Genomic DNA, 14,241 nt, shown 5'->3' with positions numbered 1-14,241 from the left:
AACCACAACAGAGAAGCCTGCCAAACAAGTCCATGAGAGGAATATCCCTCACTTCAAAAACCCCTAGACAGTGATGGGAAATCTCAGTCACCTACACAGAATACAAATGACAAACCTTGGTGAATCCATCCAATCTCAGCCTAGCTGTACAGTCCATATATTTTGCTCAGGGCTGGAAGCTCTAAAGTTGATGCAACAAATGCTGTTCTGCTCTTGTGAACATTTTATATTTGCATGGGCTCCAATGATTAAGCAGTTTTGATTTAACTATTTTAGTGTTTAATAGTAACTTAACTGGCATTTATACTAGGTAGAAAGAGGTGAACCAAGAAAGCATGGTTTTTTTCACCATCTATGAAAATGTAGGCACACCTTTGCCAATTCTGTAACATCAAAATACTGGCATGGCCTTTAAGAAACTTTCAACTAAAGATATCCTGCTCTAGCAGACGCAATGTCTAACATTTTAAAATTTTATAGAAAGAATCGCCATTGCATTGGCACATTAGTCACCCAACTAAGCAAGCAAAAAAAAAAACCCTCCAATATTTCAGGTCCAAATAAAGCATTTTGTAGCACCTATAATGGGGTATCATCACCTATCAAAGTCAACCTGGCCACTTAAACAGCAACCAGCTGTGGCATCTCTGCATAGCCTTGGGTGTCAACACACCCCTCCCTTTACTTCTCTTCTCACTGGCAGCAGATATGAAGTCAGGGAAGGCTTTTGAGTGTGTATTAGAACATGGGAAGAGGGAAGGAAAGTGGAAAGGTGAAAAAGTATGCATAAGCAGCCATAATGGTGCTATATTGCTCTTTCCATGTAGACCAGTACTCTAAGCCATATCTAAGCTGCCAATCCAGGCACTGGAAAATGGACAGAAATCTTGATAGTGCAATGGATTATTTTTCCAGTTCAGTCATCACCATCTGCCCTGCCCCAAAGCTTCTAAGCCCCACAACACATATTACTTTGCCACTATGCAGATGAGGCAACATGTTAAACCCTGGAGATCACTTTGCAGGGAGAAAAGCTATGGTTTGGTGGGAAAGAATGACATGTCATGGAGGGGAGAATGAATTATATTCTGTTTTAACTGACCTATATATGAAATATTTAATGCTGTGCTCCTTTTGCAAACTTCTTGCATTCTGGGTTGTTGTTTTTACAGTGTAAGCCATCTTGAGGGGACTATGGGGGGGGAAATCAACCCACTATTTTTTAAAAAATAAATGTACAGGTTGACAATTTCTGCCACATTTAGGTGTTAGTCCCCAGCACCATGGAACTGCTTACATGTTTGTCATTAAGAAATCAGTAGAGCAAGTCACAGAATAACTCTAACCTGAACTCTTGAGTTTTGGTTCCAAAGGTACGAGTATTATGTTACACACACACACACACACACACACACACGGAACAAAGTCACCTTTTACACATTATAATGAAGCTATTTGAACTTTGTTTCACGAAGCTCAAGTAGTTCAGAGTGTTTTATTCTTGCTGTTAACAAAACTTCTGCTCCATCTAATCCAAGGTTATGAGCCAGAATTAACCTCCCACTCACTTGCCCTGGCAAGCACCTGCAAAGGAACCCTAACTACCGGGCACTTAAAATGTACATTGACCTAGGTTAGAATAAATGAGTGAAGCTGAATCTGCACCCATGGTTGTGGTTCTCTGTTATAGCAAGACCAGGTGTGCAGAACCTTTGGCCCTCCAGTGGTTGCAGAACTGCAACTCCTATCATCCCTGACTATCGGCCATGGTTGCTAGGGCTGATGGGAACCATAGTTGAGCAACATCTGGAGTGCCACAGATACCCCACACCTGTAATGGATTGAAGTCAAGAAGAGGAATAAGCAATGATATGTTCTCTGCTTCCAGGTCATGACCTGTGTTTAACAAAACATGGCACTAAACTGCCTGAATGTGCAGTTTAAATGTTATTTTTCCTAGTTCCCTGGCCTAGTTCTCAGGAAGGTGGTACGGCTATATCTGAATGAACAGTTTGAGTGTGAGTGTGTGAGTGAGAGCGAGCGAGAGAGGGAGAGACAGACAGGCAGACATGACAGTATGCTTTTCCACGAAATATGTTTGTTCCACAAAGAAATCAAGTATGGGGGTGCGGGAGAGACTGTAGCCTAGCCCTCTCCAACATGCTGGTTTTCTATGTAGAGAGAACAATATCATACAGTTGTGGCATGTGGGGCAGAAGGAGAATATCTCCAAAGAGCACAGCAGTTGGGTATCTTCTGGGCAGCTTTGGAAGTCGAAGGAGAATCTTCAGGAAAAAAGGAAGATGATGTAGGCAGGGTCTGCTTGATGTAAAGAGTCTGCTTTATCTGCTGAATTTCCTTCTCGCACTGATACCCTTTAGGCTTGCCAATTAACTTGAAAAGCCGCAGTCTGTCTGCTCCTACACATTTAACAACCATAAATTATTATTGGGGGGGAACCAGGGGTAACATTAATAGGGGGTCGTGTTGATTCCCATGCCCTATGTCAGCCAATAAGCTGGTTGTTAAGATGTAGAAAAGAAAAAGCAGCTGCCAACAAGGGTTGGCAACCCTAATTTCACTTAACAGCCTTACAATAGGAATGTTGCAGGTCCATTTGTACCCTCTTAAATGGGGTGTTATTTCTTATTGATGAGGTTATTTCTTTCTCTCTTGCTTACTAAGGGCATTTGTATACCACGCTCTTCAGTCAGGAAGACTCCTAGAGTGGTTTGGATAGAGTCTGTTTAAACAAGACAGACCCTGCCTGCACTGCGGGCTGACAACCTAAAAGACATAACATACAAGGGAAAGAGGAAAAAAGCAAACTCAGCTGCCAATTCTTAAAATTTAATAATTCTTATAACCAGATGGAAACAGTTCAGACGCCTTTCGAAAGAGCTGATGGAATGAGTCCTGCTTCTCATCTCACTGAGTTTTCTCATTTTCAAGTTTGCCCAGTAAGAGAATTGTCAACACAGCCTTCTCAAAACATAATAAAATGCAATTAACAAAAAAGGGCCACCTGCTTAACAGATGCATTTAGGCAATATGGGTATGAAACAGTATGCTATCCTATGGTTAGTTTCAGCCTCATCACTACCTTGGAATTGGACGGCTGTCATTGTCAGAATAGTGGCTCTTACTCCCAGGTTTATCTGTTCACTGAAATAGACACATGGAGTCTGTCCAACTTAAGCTACCATTCCACATTAAAAGTATCCAACTGGTAATGAATTGTGGTTTTTTTGTTTTTTTAAAAGATGTATAAACTGCTATTTCACACAAAGAAATAGCAAAGCAGTTAACAATCAAAAATACATAAAACCAGTGCTTTTTTATTTTTAAAAATGTTTAGGGGTATTCTCATTTTGACTCAAGAAAACCACCATTTTATAGTTCAAATCAGGAAAAAATAAATACAGTAAATGGAGAAAAGTACAAAGATTCACAAAATGTTTAGGGGTATGCATGCCCCTGTATCCCCCCAGAAAAAAACACTGCATAAAACCATACAGTAAAAACCATCACAGGTATTTTACCTTCTATTGTCTAACTCTAAAGGGAAACTTACACTGGTGCTTCTTGCATTACTTCTTTTCTTTCATCAGAGCTAAAAGGGAAACACAGGAAGAAGCCTAAAAAGTAGAAACACAGCAAAGAATTCTGTCCCTGCATTCAAACACTATCACCAAGAATTACTTGCAGAGACATTCCGTCAAAGTAAAAAGGGACAAAGAAGAGCTCTTAAGAATGCCCCTAATGCACCTCTAAAGTAATTAAGGTAGAAGCACTGCCTTTTCCAATGCACATCATAAGGAGGCATGGCTGGTTCTTCAGATGCAGTTAAGCTTTATATCACGTTAATAGGCCATCACTGCATCACAAAACAAAATTTTCATACATAATGAACCCATTTTGCTAAATTTTCCATGCTACCCTGAAAAAAGAAAGTGGATTCATGTCCTTAGATATCTGCAATTGTAAGCATGGTATCCAACAGCGTTAAGCAATTTTCAGCAGTTTGTTCTCCCCACACTGAAGCCTGCCACTTCATCCCCTATATCTGCTGCAGCGGAGGGCGAGGGGGGGGGAAGAGATGGGCATACAAATTGTGGAAGAAGAGTAAATGAGTGGTGAGCATCACAGGGACAATAAATAGTATATGACAGGCATCCCCAAACCTCGGCCCTCCAGATGTTTTGGACTGCAATTCCCATGATCCCTGACCACTGGTCCTGTTAGCTAGGGATCATGGGAGTTGTAGGCCAAAACATCTGGAGGGCCGCAGTTTGGGGATGCCTGGTATATGACATCTTCAGACACTCCCATTGCTGTACTACAGTCACCAGCTACAGTCCTATGTATTGTTTCTACTTAACTGTGCACAGAACTAAAGACACAAATAACTTGCAGTTCTAGAGAAACAACTCTCACCAACATGTAACAGAGGTGTGGGGAACTTAGATCCAACAGATACCTGTCCCCTAACTCCCATCAACCTCAGTCAGCATGGCCAATGGCCAGGATAAAGGGAGTTGTGGCTAAGTGACATCTGGGGGCTACACAGGTTCCCCACACATCCTTTAAAAGTTACGCAGAAAATCAGAAAAGTTTGCAGAGTTGGGGGGGGGGCGACCTGGGGCCGGAAATATTTATAGCTCCTACTATTCACCCATACACATCAATTGAGTTTCTGGCAGGCCAGGGCATTTTCCAACATTCTGGATCAAGTTGAGACAAAGGCGAAAAGAATACTGTGACACAGGTAAGTACTGCCTCCACATATAGGAAAGAGAAACATTTATACCAGGAGAAAGTTTTATCTATGAGCAATATGAATTTAAATTTCAAAACATTTTGTCTTTGCTACCAGAATTACACTAACAAAGTACAATAGCAGGGGACTACCAAGAAAAGTAATTATGGCTTTTAGCCTCTATTTGTGCCATTCTAATTTGTTTTAATTGGGACAGAATTAGGTTCCCGAAGAACCACAACTACAAGCTAGAGCAAAGTGAAACATGCCACTGCACATTATACTACTTCAACATTCAAGTTTAACAACTTCTCAAGTAGATAATGTGGAGTATTATCCTCATACAAACCTGTAGTTGAATGTGGAAAACAATTTCTCACCCATTCCATTTAAAGCAGGTAAGACTAGGTAAGACTATTTAGAACACGTCTGTGTATTTCTCTGTTGTCTTAGAGAACTAATAGATACAGTATATTTTTAAAAAACTGAACAATGGGAAATGAAATATTTTGCATGCTGTACTCAGATGTTCTGGGGACACAGGTGGCGCTGTGGGTTAAACCAGAGCCTAGGGCTTGCCGATCAGAAGGTCGGCGGTTTGAATCCCCGCGACGGGGTGAGCTCCAATTGCTCAGTCCCAGCTCCTGCCAATCTAACAGTTTGAAAGCACATCAAAGCTACAGCGGGAAGGTAAACGGTGTTTCTGTGTGCTGCTCTGGTTCACCAGAAGTGGCTTTGTCATGCTGGCCACATGACCTGGAAGCTGTGTGCCGGCTCCCTCAGCCAATAATGCGAGATGAGCACCGCAACCCCAGAGTCGGTCATGACTGGACCTAATGGTCAGGGGTCCCTTTACCTTTACTCAGAAGTTCTACCATATTCAGCAGGGTTTGTTCCCTAGTAGGTGTGTTTAGGATTGAAGTCATAGTTACAGATTTCACAGTAATACAGGAAAAGTATAATAGCTAGTGTGAGGAAAACATATATGATACATATTATGTTATCTTTGTTTGAAACGTTCTTCATGAGATGTCCAAAAAAGCATAGTGCAGCTTTTAACACTTATATTTAGCCACTTAAACTTTTCTTTACTCACCGGTCTTTTTTGTTCATACATTCAAAACCCCAATGTGCAGCCCTGTGTGATTAATACTGAATGTTCAATAAAAGTATTGAAAAGAAGCAGCTTTATGTCAAATCAGAAAAGTGTAAGCCAATTTAAAAAGTAAAAACACTTCTTCCTATTAGTGCTCACATGGCAAGATACTTTAAGTCCCACAACAATGATTTTCAGATATTCAAAATACAATACAGTGGTACCTTGGGTTAAGAACTTAATTCATTCTGGAGGTCCGTTCTTAACCTGAAACTGTTTTTAACCTGAGGTACCACTTTAGCTAATGGGTCCTCCCTCTGCCGCCATGCTATTTCTTTTCTTATCCTGAAGCAAAGTATTTAACCCGAGGTACTATTTCTGGGTTGATGGAGTCTGTAACCAGAAGCGTCTGTAACCCGAGGTACCACTGTACTTAACCGTCTAGAAATCAAAATACAACGTCATTACTGAGACACAGTTGCCCCAAGTTTCTGAGCAAGATTCAACAGCTTTTTAAAATGTCAAATACTGAAATATAACTTATTTCATTGAGCCCTAATTTTAACATCCTAATTGTTATGAGCCTCTGTACCAGGAATCCCAGTGCTTAATTAGTAATAGGATTGTGGCACAAAGCTCAAGTGTCTTCGGAACCTGAGACCCCTAAAGTTGCTGTAATGCAATTGCTAGGAAGAATGCTTGAGACACACAGTCAATCTCCAGTGACAGAGAATTATTATCCACCACTAATACAACACATGAGTCAGAGATACCAGCTTCCAATACAGATTCCAGAATTCAGACTCAGCAGATATTTGGTAGGTTTGTTCCTCTATTTTCAGCTGTAAAACTGACCTAACCAAATGAATTAACCTAGATATATTTTTGTAACAGCCAGGGGTCCTAGCAGCTTGGAGTGGCTTGGACGGTAGCAGCAAGGCTTGTTACAAAGTAACAGCCAGCTGCTAACAGCCAGATGTAGCAGCAAAGGGTATAGCACCGAGGCTTATTACATATTTTATCTTCTTTAAAAGTCAGATCACCACTTACATTTATAAAATTCAGCAAGTATCAACATAGCTCCACCCATGCACAAGAGGGAGGTATCAAGGGACTCAGAAAAACCACACGGTTTGCAGAAGTACAAAACCTTTAAAAAAAAAAACATGAGGTGGGAACCTCACAAACGGCTCAATAAGGACTAAGCACACTCAATGACCACAAAATTCTGCCTTGACTACCCTGTTTCTCATATTTTAAGACATACCCATAAAATAAGACATAGCAGGATTTTTAAGCATTCAAAGAATATAAGCCATACCCCGAAAATAAGACATAGTGATAGGCGCAGCAGCAATGCTGGCCACGGCAGGAGGAAAAAAATAAGACATCCCTTGAAAATAAGCCATAGTGTGTTTTTCTGAGGAAAAAATAAATATAAGACATGTCTTATAATATGAGAAACACGGTATTGAGGGGATAGGGGATAGAAAACGGAGGAGGAGACAGAATAGAGTAGCTAGAATAATGAAAAGGAGTATTCCACACTACAGTACAATTATTTTGTTGCATGTCTCACTTACACAGAAGCACTGTCAGTGAATGATTTAACAAGCTATATAACTCAAGCAAATGTTTTCCTATTCTACATGTTAGTAGAAAGCTTCTGAACTACCATGTTTCCTCAGAGTTGACCAAAAAGCTCCAAAAGGAATGTGGTTGGCTGTAGGAAGAACAGTGATGCGAGAACATTTTGAATTGAAAGATGCTTCCTATACAAATTAGGGTAATTTGGATACGGTAATTTGCATCAGAGAATTACCCTAGCTGCCAAGCTTGCCTAATATTTATCTGTAGCTATGTCAGTTTCATTCTGTCAGTTTCACAAGCATCAAATCGTAAATTTGCTCCATGTTTATGGACTTTAAAAAAAACAACTCACATCATTTATATTGTACAAACCCTGGCTACAGCTCAAGGTTAGACATGGAGTGCAAGTTTTGGTTCAGGTCACATGCTAATTTTTTACTTAGCTTGGTGTTGTACAAACCTGGGGAAGAGCAAAGTGAGTGTACAGCCCTCTCTGGGTGTCTGGCTAATCTCAGTAAGCCATAGTTTAGTTTACTGTGTCATATGAACGAAGTCAGCATGTCACAACCATAAAAAGATAGCCATAAGAAAATGCAAAGAGCGTTCCAAGTTATTCCCAGAGATTCAATGGAAGATAGCCTCTCTATCTGTTCTATGAACAAAACTTGAAGCTACTTGTCATCATCACCTATATTTATAAAAAAGCCTTTTTAAAAGTGATGTTTTCCTATTGGAACTCGCCAGACCATGAAAAATTTGTTGAATACAAAATGAGGAATGAGAACAACCAACTTTTGCGATGCCTATAGAATCTTAAAGACCCAATATTAACACAGACTTTTGGTATCTGAGTAATTTCCCCAATAAATTCTAATCATAACTTTACTTATACTCAGGAAATGCAATCAGAAAACATCAATGAAGGATATTGAAGGAAGTACTAAAAAGCAGATCAGAACACAGTTTAGGAATAGCAACAGTACAATCCTACAACCACCTGTTAGGAGATAATGGCATCTAGGGAAATGTGCACTAGCACCTTCTTCTACTACACAAAGTTGTATTATGAAGTGGTGAGCATTTCAGTTCAAGCAGAGAGGAAAAGCCAAACAGTAATTAATACTAGAGTAGCTGTTCAAACACATTTGAGGTGTGGTGAGAGCCAAGCCAGAGAGAAACTAGAAAAACTTACCAGTAAATAACAGAATGACATTAAGAGTTACCCAACACAAGACCTACACACTATGATGCAGTGTTTACGATGTGCAACACTTTCACCAATCCTATCAGGGCAATGACATAACAGTTTGTAATCTGTGGGATATTCAATTGAGCTTGTCCATTTTAGCACCTCCCAGCCCTTTCAGTCATGCTAAGCTTGAGGGAACTAACCTGCACCCCATCAGATGCCTTACAAGTGTAACACAGAGTCCACAGTATGTGGAAAAGACTAAGGTATCCCTAACATCATTTCACATAACACCAAAATGCTAAAATCAGCATCAAGCATCTGCCATAAACAACCAGTACTAAGACATAGTTTCAATATCCAGGAAGCAAATGATGCTTTTTGAAAACTGGCAGATAAGAGAACTGAAACCCCTTTGGAGAAATGAATAATTTAAAATGGTATATTACTTGCATTCCACTATAACAATCCCAATACACATCAAGTCTTCTATCATTGTGACTAGAGAAACCAGCTATGAAAAAAAGTCCAGGCTACAACATAGCCACAAAACCTTACTACATTATTGGCTAACAGTTGTTCAACTTGGAACATCTCATTTCTGCTTGCAGAAAAAAAAAGAAAAAAAAAGAAAGAATCAAAATTGGCTTACAAAGGGAACATTATCTTTCCCATTATTATAAAAATAATAAAGTTAAGTTTTGAAATTCACATGCAGCAAAGATTATTGAGGGGAAATAATCCATTGCTATACAGCAAATTATGCACAAGGCAGGAAGTTATTAGAATGCCATTAGCATTTTTACTAGACAAAATAAGCATTGCTCCCAGTGGCTGCTCAACTGTTCTTGGATAGTCACTCCAGAAAAATGCAAAGGCACTAGAGAAGTCCAATCAAATATGTGCTAGTTATTTGGGCAAAAGATTCCTGCATTGCAGGGGGCTGGACTAGATGACCCTTGTGATCAGCTCTTGTGATTCTATGATTCTGTTTATCAAGGTGTATCCTTTAAAGATGCCACAAAGAACAGGGTACACTTGAGCAAGTACAGATACATTCCTCTTTTGTGACACCTGAGAACAATATTTTACTATAGAGCAGTATATAAATGTTTGTATCACTATGCTGAATTCTTTCCCTTTCTCTTCCAACTAGACAATTATTTAATCAAACATAGGAGAAAAGATGCAACAAGAGGCAGCTTTAGTATTCAATATATGTGTAGTAAAGCAAACAACTTGAGACTCAACTATTTAGCAGGACATCTTGCACAGAACACTATCACAATTTCTTGTTGACATGGTAGTCTTCAGGTAAGAAAATAGATTAGTGAAGCTGAAAAGCATAAAATGCTACTGCATGCTTAGTCAAATAGATTCGATTGAGTAGAGACAAAAGCATCATAGAAAATGTCATCTTTCATGTATGAGCATTAAATAAGATACCAAAAATAATTTTTATTACTACATCATTACATTCATACCTCACCTTTCCTTCAAGGAGTTCAAGGTGGTATAAAGAGTTATCCCACTTCTCCATTTTATCCTCAACAAGCATGCAAGGTAGGTTAGGCTGAGAAGTACTGCCTGGCCCAAGGTCACCCAGTGACCAGAGGTCACTAGGTGAACAGGGATTTGAGCCTGGGTCTCCCCTTTCTAGTCTAACACTAACCACTATGCCAGACTGACCACACTGGATTTAGGCTACCCATGAGCTCTGTAAGACAAGGGCAAATTCTCTCTGAAGGTTCTTTACACACACACACACCTCATCTTTAAAATCTTCTCATCAAAAACAGGTCCATCACAAAGGGTGCTTTAGCATACATTGGCAACGGCTACTTTCCTCTTCCAAAAGAGTTATCACAACCGTTTTAACTTTTAAAAAGGAGTTCTTGTTGCAGATCAGCTTCATAAGACTTAAAGATTTACCAAGCTTCAATTATACTAGCCAGGGGAAGGGGGTGGGCAAAAAAGCACACCTGGGAAGTTCACCTGGGAGAGTCCGCTGCAGGTAATGGATCTGAAGGGATACAGAGTCAAGACACCTTGACCGTAATGGCCACAACTCTCAAATAAGAGGTTTAAGGTTTAAAATGACAGCTCCGGCACCGTTTCAAAGCATGCTTCCAGAGTGGGTGGGGATGGGGATTCCGGCTGGTTTCCTCGCCTATTAAGTTACAGTACAAGGTTACGCTCTCCTCCCGCATGCGGCACGCGCAGCCCCTTTTTCCCGCAGGAGTCCCGGGGAGCGGCCGCGTGAGTCACTCACCTCGTAAAGAATTCGGCGAAGCTGGAGCTGGCGAGGCCTCCCAGCCGCTTCGCCCGGTCCCCTTGCTCGGAGCCGGTGGCGGCGGCAGCAGCGGCGGCGGCAGCTGCATTGGCGCCGGAGGCGAGGGCGGGATGCGGCTGCTGCGGCTGCAAATGCTCCGGGGCGCTGCGTCGGCGGCTCACCTCGAAGGTGTTGCGGGAGTTGAGATTGATGTCCATGAAAGCCAGCGAGGGCAGGCAAGGGAGAGCCCTCGCCGACGGGGAGGCCAGGCTCTCCGCCTCCTCGGAAGCTGGAGAAGGGCTCCCTGAAGCGGACGACGACGACGAAGAGGGCGAGGGAGACATGGCCGGGGTGGCGGCGAGGCCGCAGCTCTTCAGCGACAGAGGCGGCGGCTCCTCCTCAAGAGCAACCGCGCTCTGGGCCACCGGCAGGAAAAAGGCGCAGCCGCCGTTGTGGAGCGTCGTGCTTTGCGAAGCCGGCGGCTCCGAGGGGCTCGACGTGCCCCCCTGAGGAGGCGGAGGAGGCGGCGACAGGAGGAAGCCGGCGTCCCCGTTGGTCATCCTCCCTGCGCCGCAGGCGTCCCCGTTGGGTGGCCTCTTGCCGGCCAGGTAGCAGCGCAGCCGGGCCCCGGGGCCCTCTCGGCTGCCGTCCGCTTCCGCGTCGTCGTCGTCGCTGCCGCCCTTCTCCTCCTCCTCCGGCGACGCCGCCTCCTCCTTCTCCCGGCCCGAGGGAAGCAAGGATGCGCCGCCCTGAGCTCCGGCATCCTCCGGCCCAACCATTTGCCGACGCAGAACCCCCGGGGAGCCAGCGGCGCGGCTGGGAGGGGGGAAGGGGAGCGGGGAAGGGCAGGGGGAGGAGGAGGAGGAGGCGGCCCGGCCCCTCACGGTGGCGCAGAGGGACCGACGGGGCGGGGCGCCGGCGGCTGCTAGTGCTGCTTCTGCGCTCCTTGGCTCCACCAGCCGGTACCGCTCAACGCAGCCGACTACGGTGAGGGTGGCGGCGGCGGCGGCAGGAGCGGCCTAAGGGGGCCCGGCACGCGCAGGCGCACGGGGGCCTCTCGGCGGTCATCGCCACCGACCATAGAGACGACGTTGCTGGTGCGGAAGTGGCGCCTTGTAAACATCCGGCCCTCTGACGCCTATGGCGGGCTGATGGAAGCCTCGCAGGTTTACCGTATATCATCTAAGCCTCCCGCCTATAACAAAGGGCGGTACGGTATTGTTACATATCCCTCTTGGTAACCAGCCTGTTGGGGCAGCTCAGCCAGCCTTGCCCTGCTTCCCGTATTCCACTCGCAGTGCGCGTGTGTAGCGGGGAGGGACACACACACAGCCGTCATTCTTTTTTTCAGTAACCCGGGTGACAGGCAAGGTGTCAGCTGCTTCTTAGTCTCCCTCTGCAGTTATCCAACCGTCGGAACAGCCCAATGATTTCAGTGTCGGGCATCACGTGCTACAGTATGGGGCTGGATCCAGACCCAGGTTACCTGAGCTTAAGCTGCCCTCGTAACCCTGCTTAACTCAACAGGACTTGCTTCTGAGTATAAGCACTGGTCGTTCCCACGGTCCCACCCGTGGAGTTTAAGAAATTAGTGACTTGCTCCACTAATTTCCTGTATAGCCTCACCTCAACTAAAAGTGCAAACCAGTGCCTGGAAGTCCTGCGTGTCCATAGAACAATAGGCATGCGTATAAAGGATTGCAGGCTTCGTCTGCATCCAGCCCAAGACACTTGCTCAAGCGTCTCCTGCTAACATCAAAAGGGCTTTTGTCTATGTAGGCAGTGAGGTGGTAAAATGCACTGTATCAGAACTCAAGTTGGGAGTTACAATTTTTGGATGCCCCCAGCCACCCTGTGTAATGAAATCCCCAGCAGTTTGAAACCAAAACTATTATTGTAAGGCTAAATAAAGGTTATAGCATAACCCTCTCCCTGCCTGTCTGGTTTTCTGCTTACAGGGAATATTTTGCTTTACACTGGAAGGAATCAAAACATGATCCCTCTTACCTTCATTCTGAATTACTTCATTCTGTCACATTGGCACAGTGAACTGAGCCCATTGGACCCAAGGAAAAGAAAGGGAAAATGTGCATACATCCCTTTGCCATGGGGATTTTAAACTTGCAATTCAGTCCTCTTTATTATATATATATATATTTTTTCTAGAAGAATATTGCATTTGTAGTATAAAAGCAAATACTTTGGAGAAAGGGGCATTCTACTCAAGATAACAGACCAACATATAGTATAATTTTACACTGCAGGGAGTATCCTGTTGCAGAGAGGCCAAAACAAGTTTATCCTGTCTACAGCCAATCTTGTGTGACAAACTCAATGTCACCCTTATTTTGTTTACACTTCATCTAAGAACTTTTCTTATCCTGTGTTGCATCTCTTACATTGTCATTCAGGGGCCGTTTGGCTTTAATGTTACAGTGCACACTTTTTCCACAGGTTTATAACTCAGCCGTGAAAATACATTACAGAGTGAAACTTGTCATAGTATACCCCCATCTGGAAGTTAAATAGTCCACAGGTGATTTGGAAACATTCAGATAAAACTTCCAAAGGGCTAATCCTATTAGGCTGCAATCCTTTGCACAAACTTACCTGGGAGCGTGGAAGGCGAAATATGTCAATTTCAGTTTCCTGCAGTTTCTCATTTTCCCAGTCTTACCTTTGGTTATCCACATTTCCACATCAGTTCGCATTTTTTAAGATAAGTCCTCACTTCATCAGCACTTTAGTGCAAATGACACTTTTACAAAGCATTTCCCCTAATATGTGTTTTGGTAAGTTATTTTCACTAATGTGTGTATTTATAAGCACACATTAGTATGGATGGAAAACTGTGTTGCAAAATTCAGATAAGTGCAACTTATTGAAAAATGGTCATGTTTCAGTCTGTGTATTCCTTTGGAAGGTTCAAATTTCGTAAGTTCACCTTGAAATACAAATCGAATTGAAATTCCACACACACCTCATCCCTATATGGGTGTATCATTGAACTCAGTAGAACTTATATCTGAATGTATATACATAGGATTCCATTGTTAAGACCCATCTGCACCAAACGTATTTAACAGTCATGGCTTCTCACAAATAATCCTGGAACTAGTAGTTTGTTAAGGGTGCTGAGAGTTGTTGAGAGACCTTTATTCTCCTCACACAGCTGCAATTCCCAGAGAAAGGCTGCTGTGAACATCAATGACGATATATGTGAGAGTTTTTAACTGGGAGCTGTAAGTGGTGTTTGTGTAGATCTGATAATGCCAAGTTTGCAAGTTCAACCCCCATATAGGACAGTTGCATATTCCTGCATTTCAGGGGGTTGG

At 43.1% G+C, this 14,241-nt stretch overlaps 1 protein-coding gene across 2 annotated transcripts in view; it reads right to left on the bottom strand.

Annotated features, from left to right (window-relative positions):
* Positions 1 to 12,016, bottom strand: part of TBC1D12 (TBC1 domain family member 12) — a 45,169-nt gene extending 33,153 nt beyond the window's left edge. For both annotated transcript variants that reach the window (XM_035137804.3, XM_035137805.3), the window contains exon 1: positions 10,907 to 12,016. In XM_035137804.3, coding sequence (XP_034993695.1) covers positions 10,907 to 11,685 — 779 coding nt within the window. In that variant the 5' untranslated portion in view covers positions 11,686 to 12,016. The remainder of the gene's footprint in view (positions 1 to 10,906) is intronic.
* Positions 12,017 to 14,241: the final 2,225 nt, after the last annotated feature.

This window comes from Zootoca vivipara, chromosome 5, assembly GCF_965207765.1.
Source record: "Zootoca vivipara chromosome 5, rZooViv2.hap1.1, whole genome shotgun sequence".
In the NCBI taxonomy this organism is placed as follows: Eukaryota; Metazoa; Chordata; class Lepidosauria; order Squamata; family Lacertidae; genus Zootoca; species Zootoca vivipara.
This window is presented reverse-complemented; position numbering and strand designations above follow the sequence as displayed.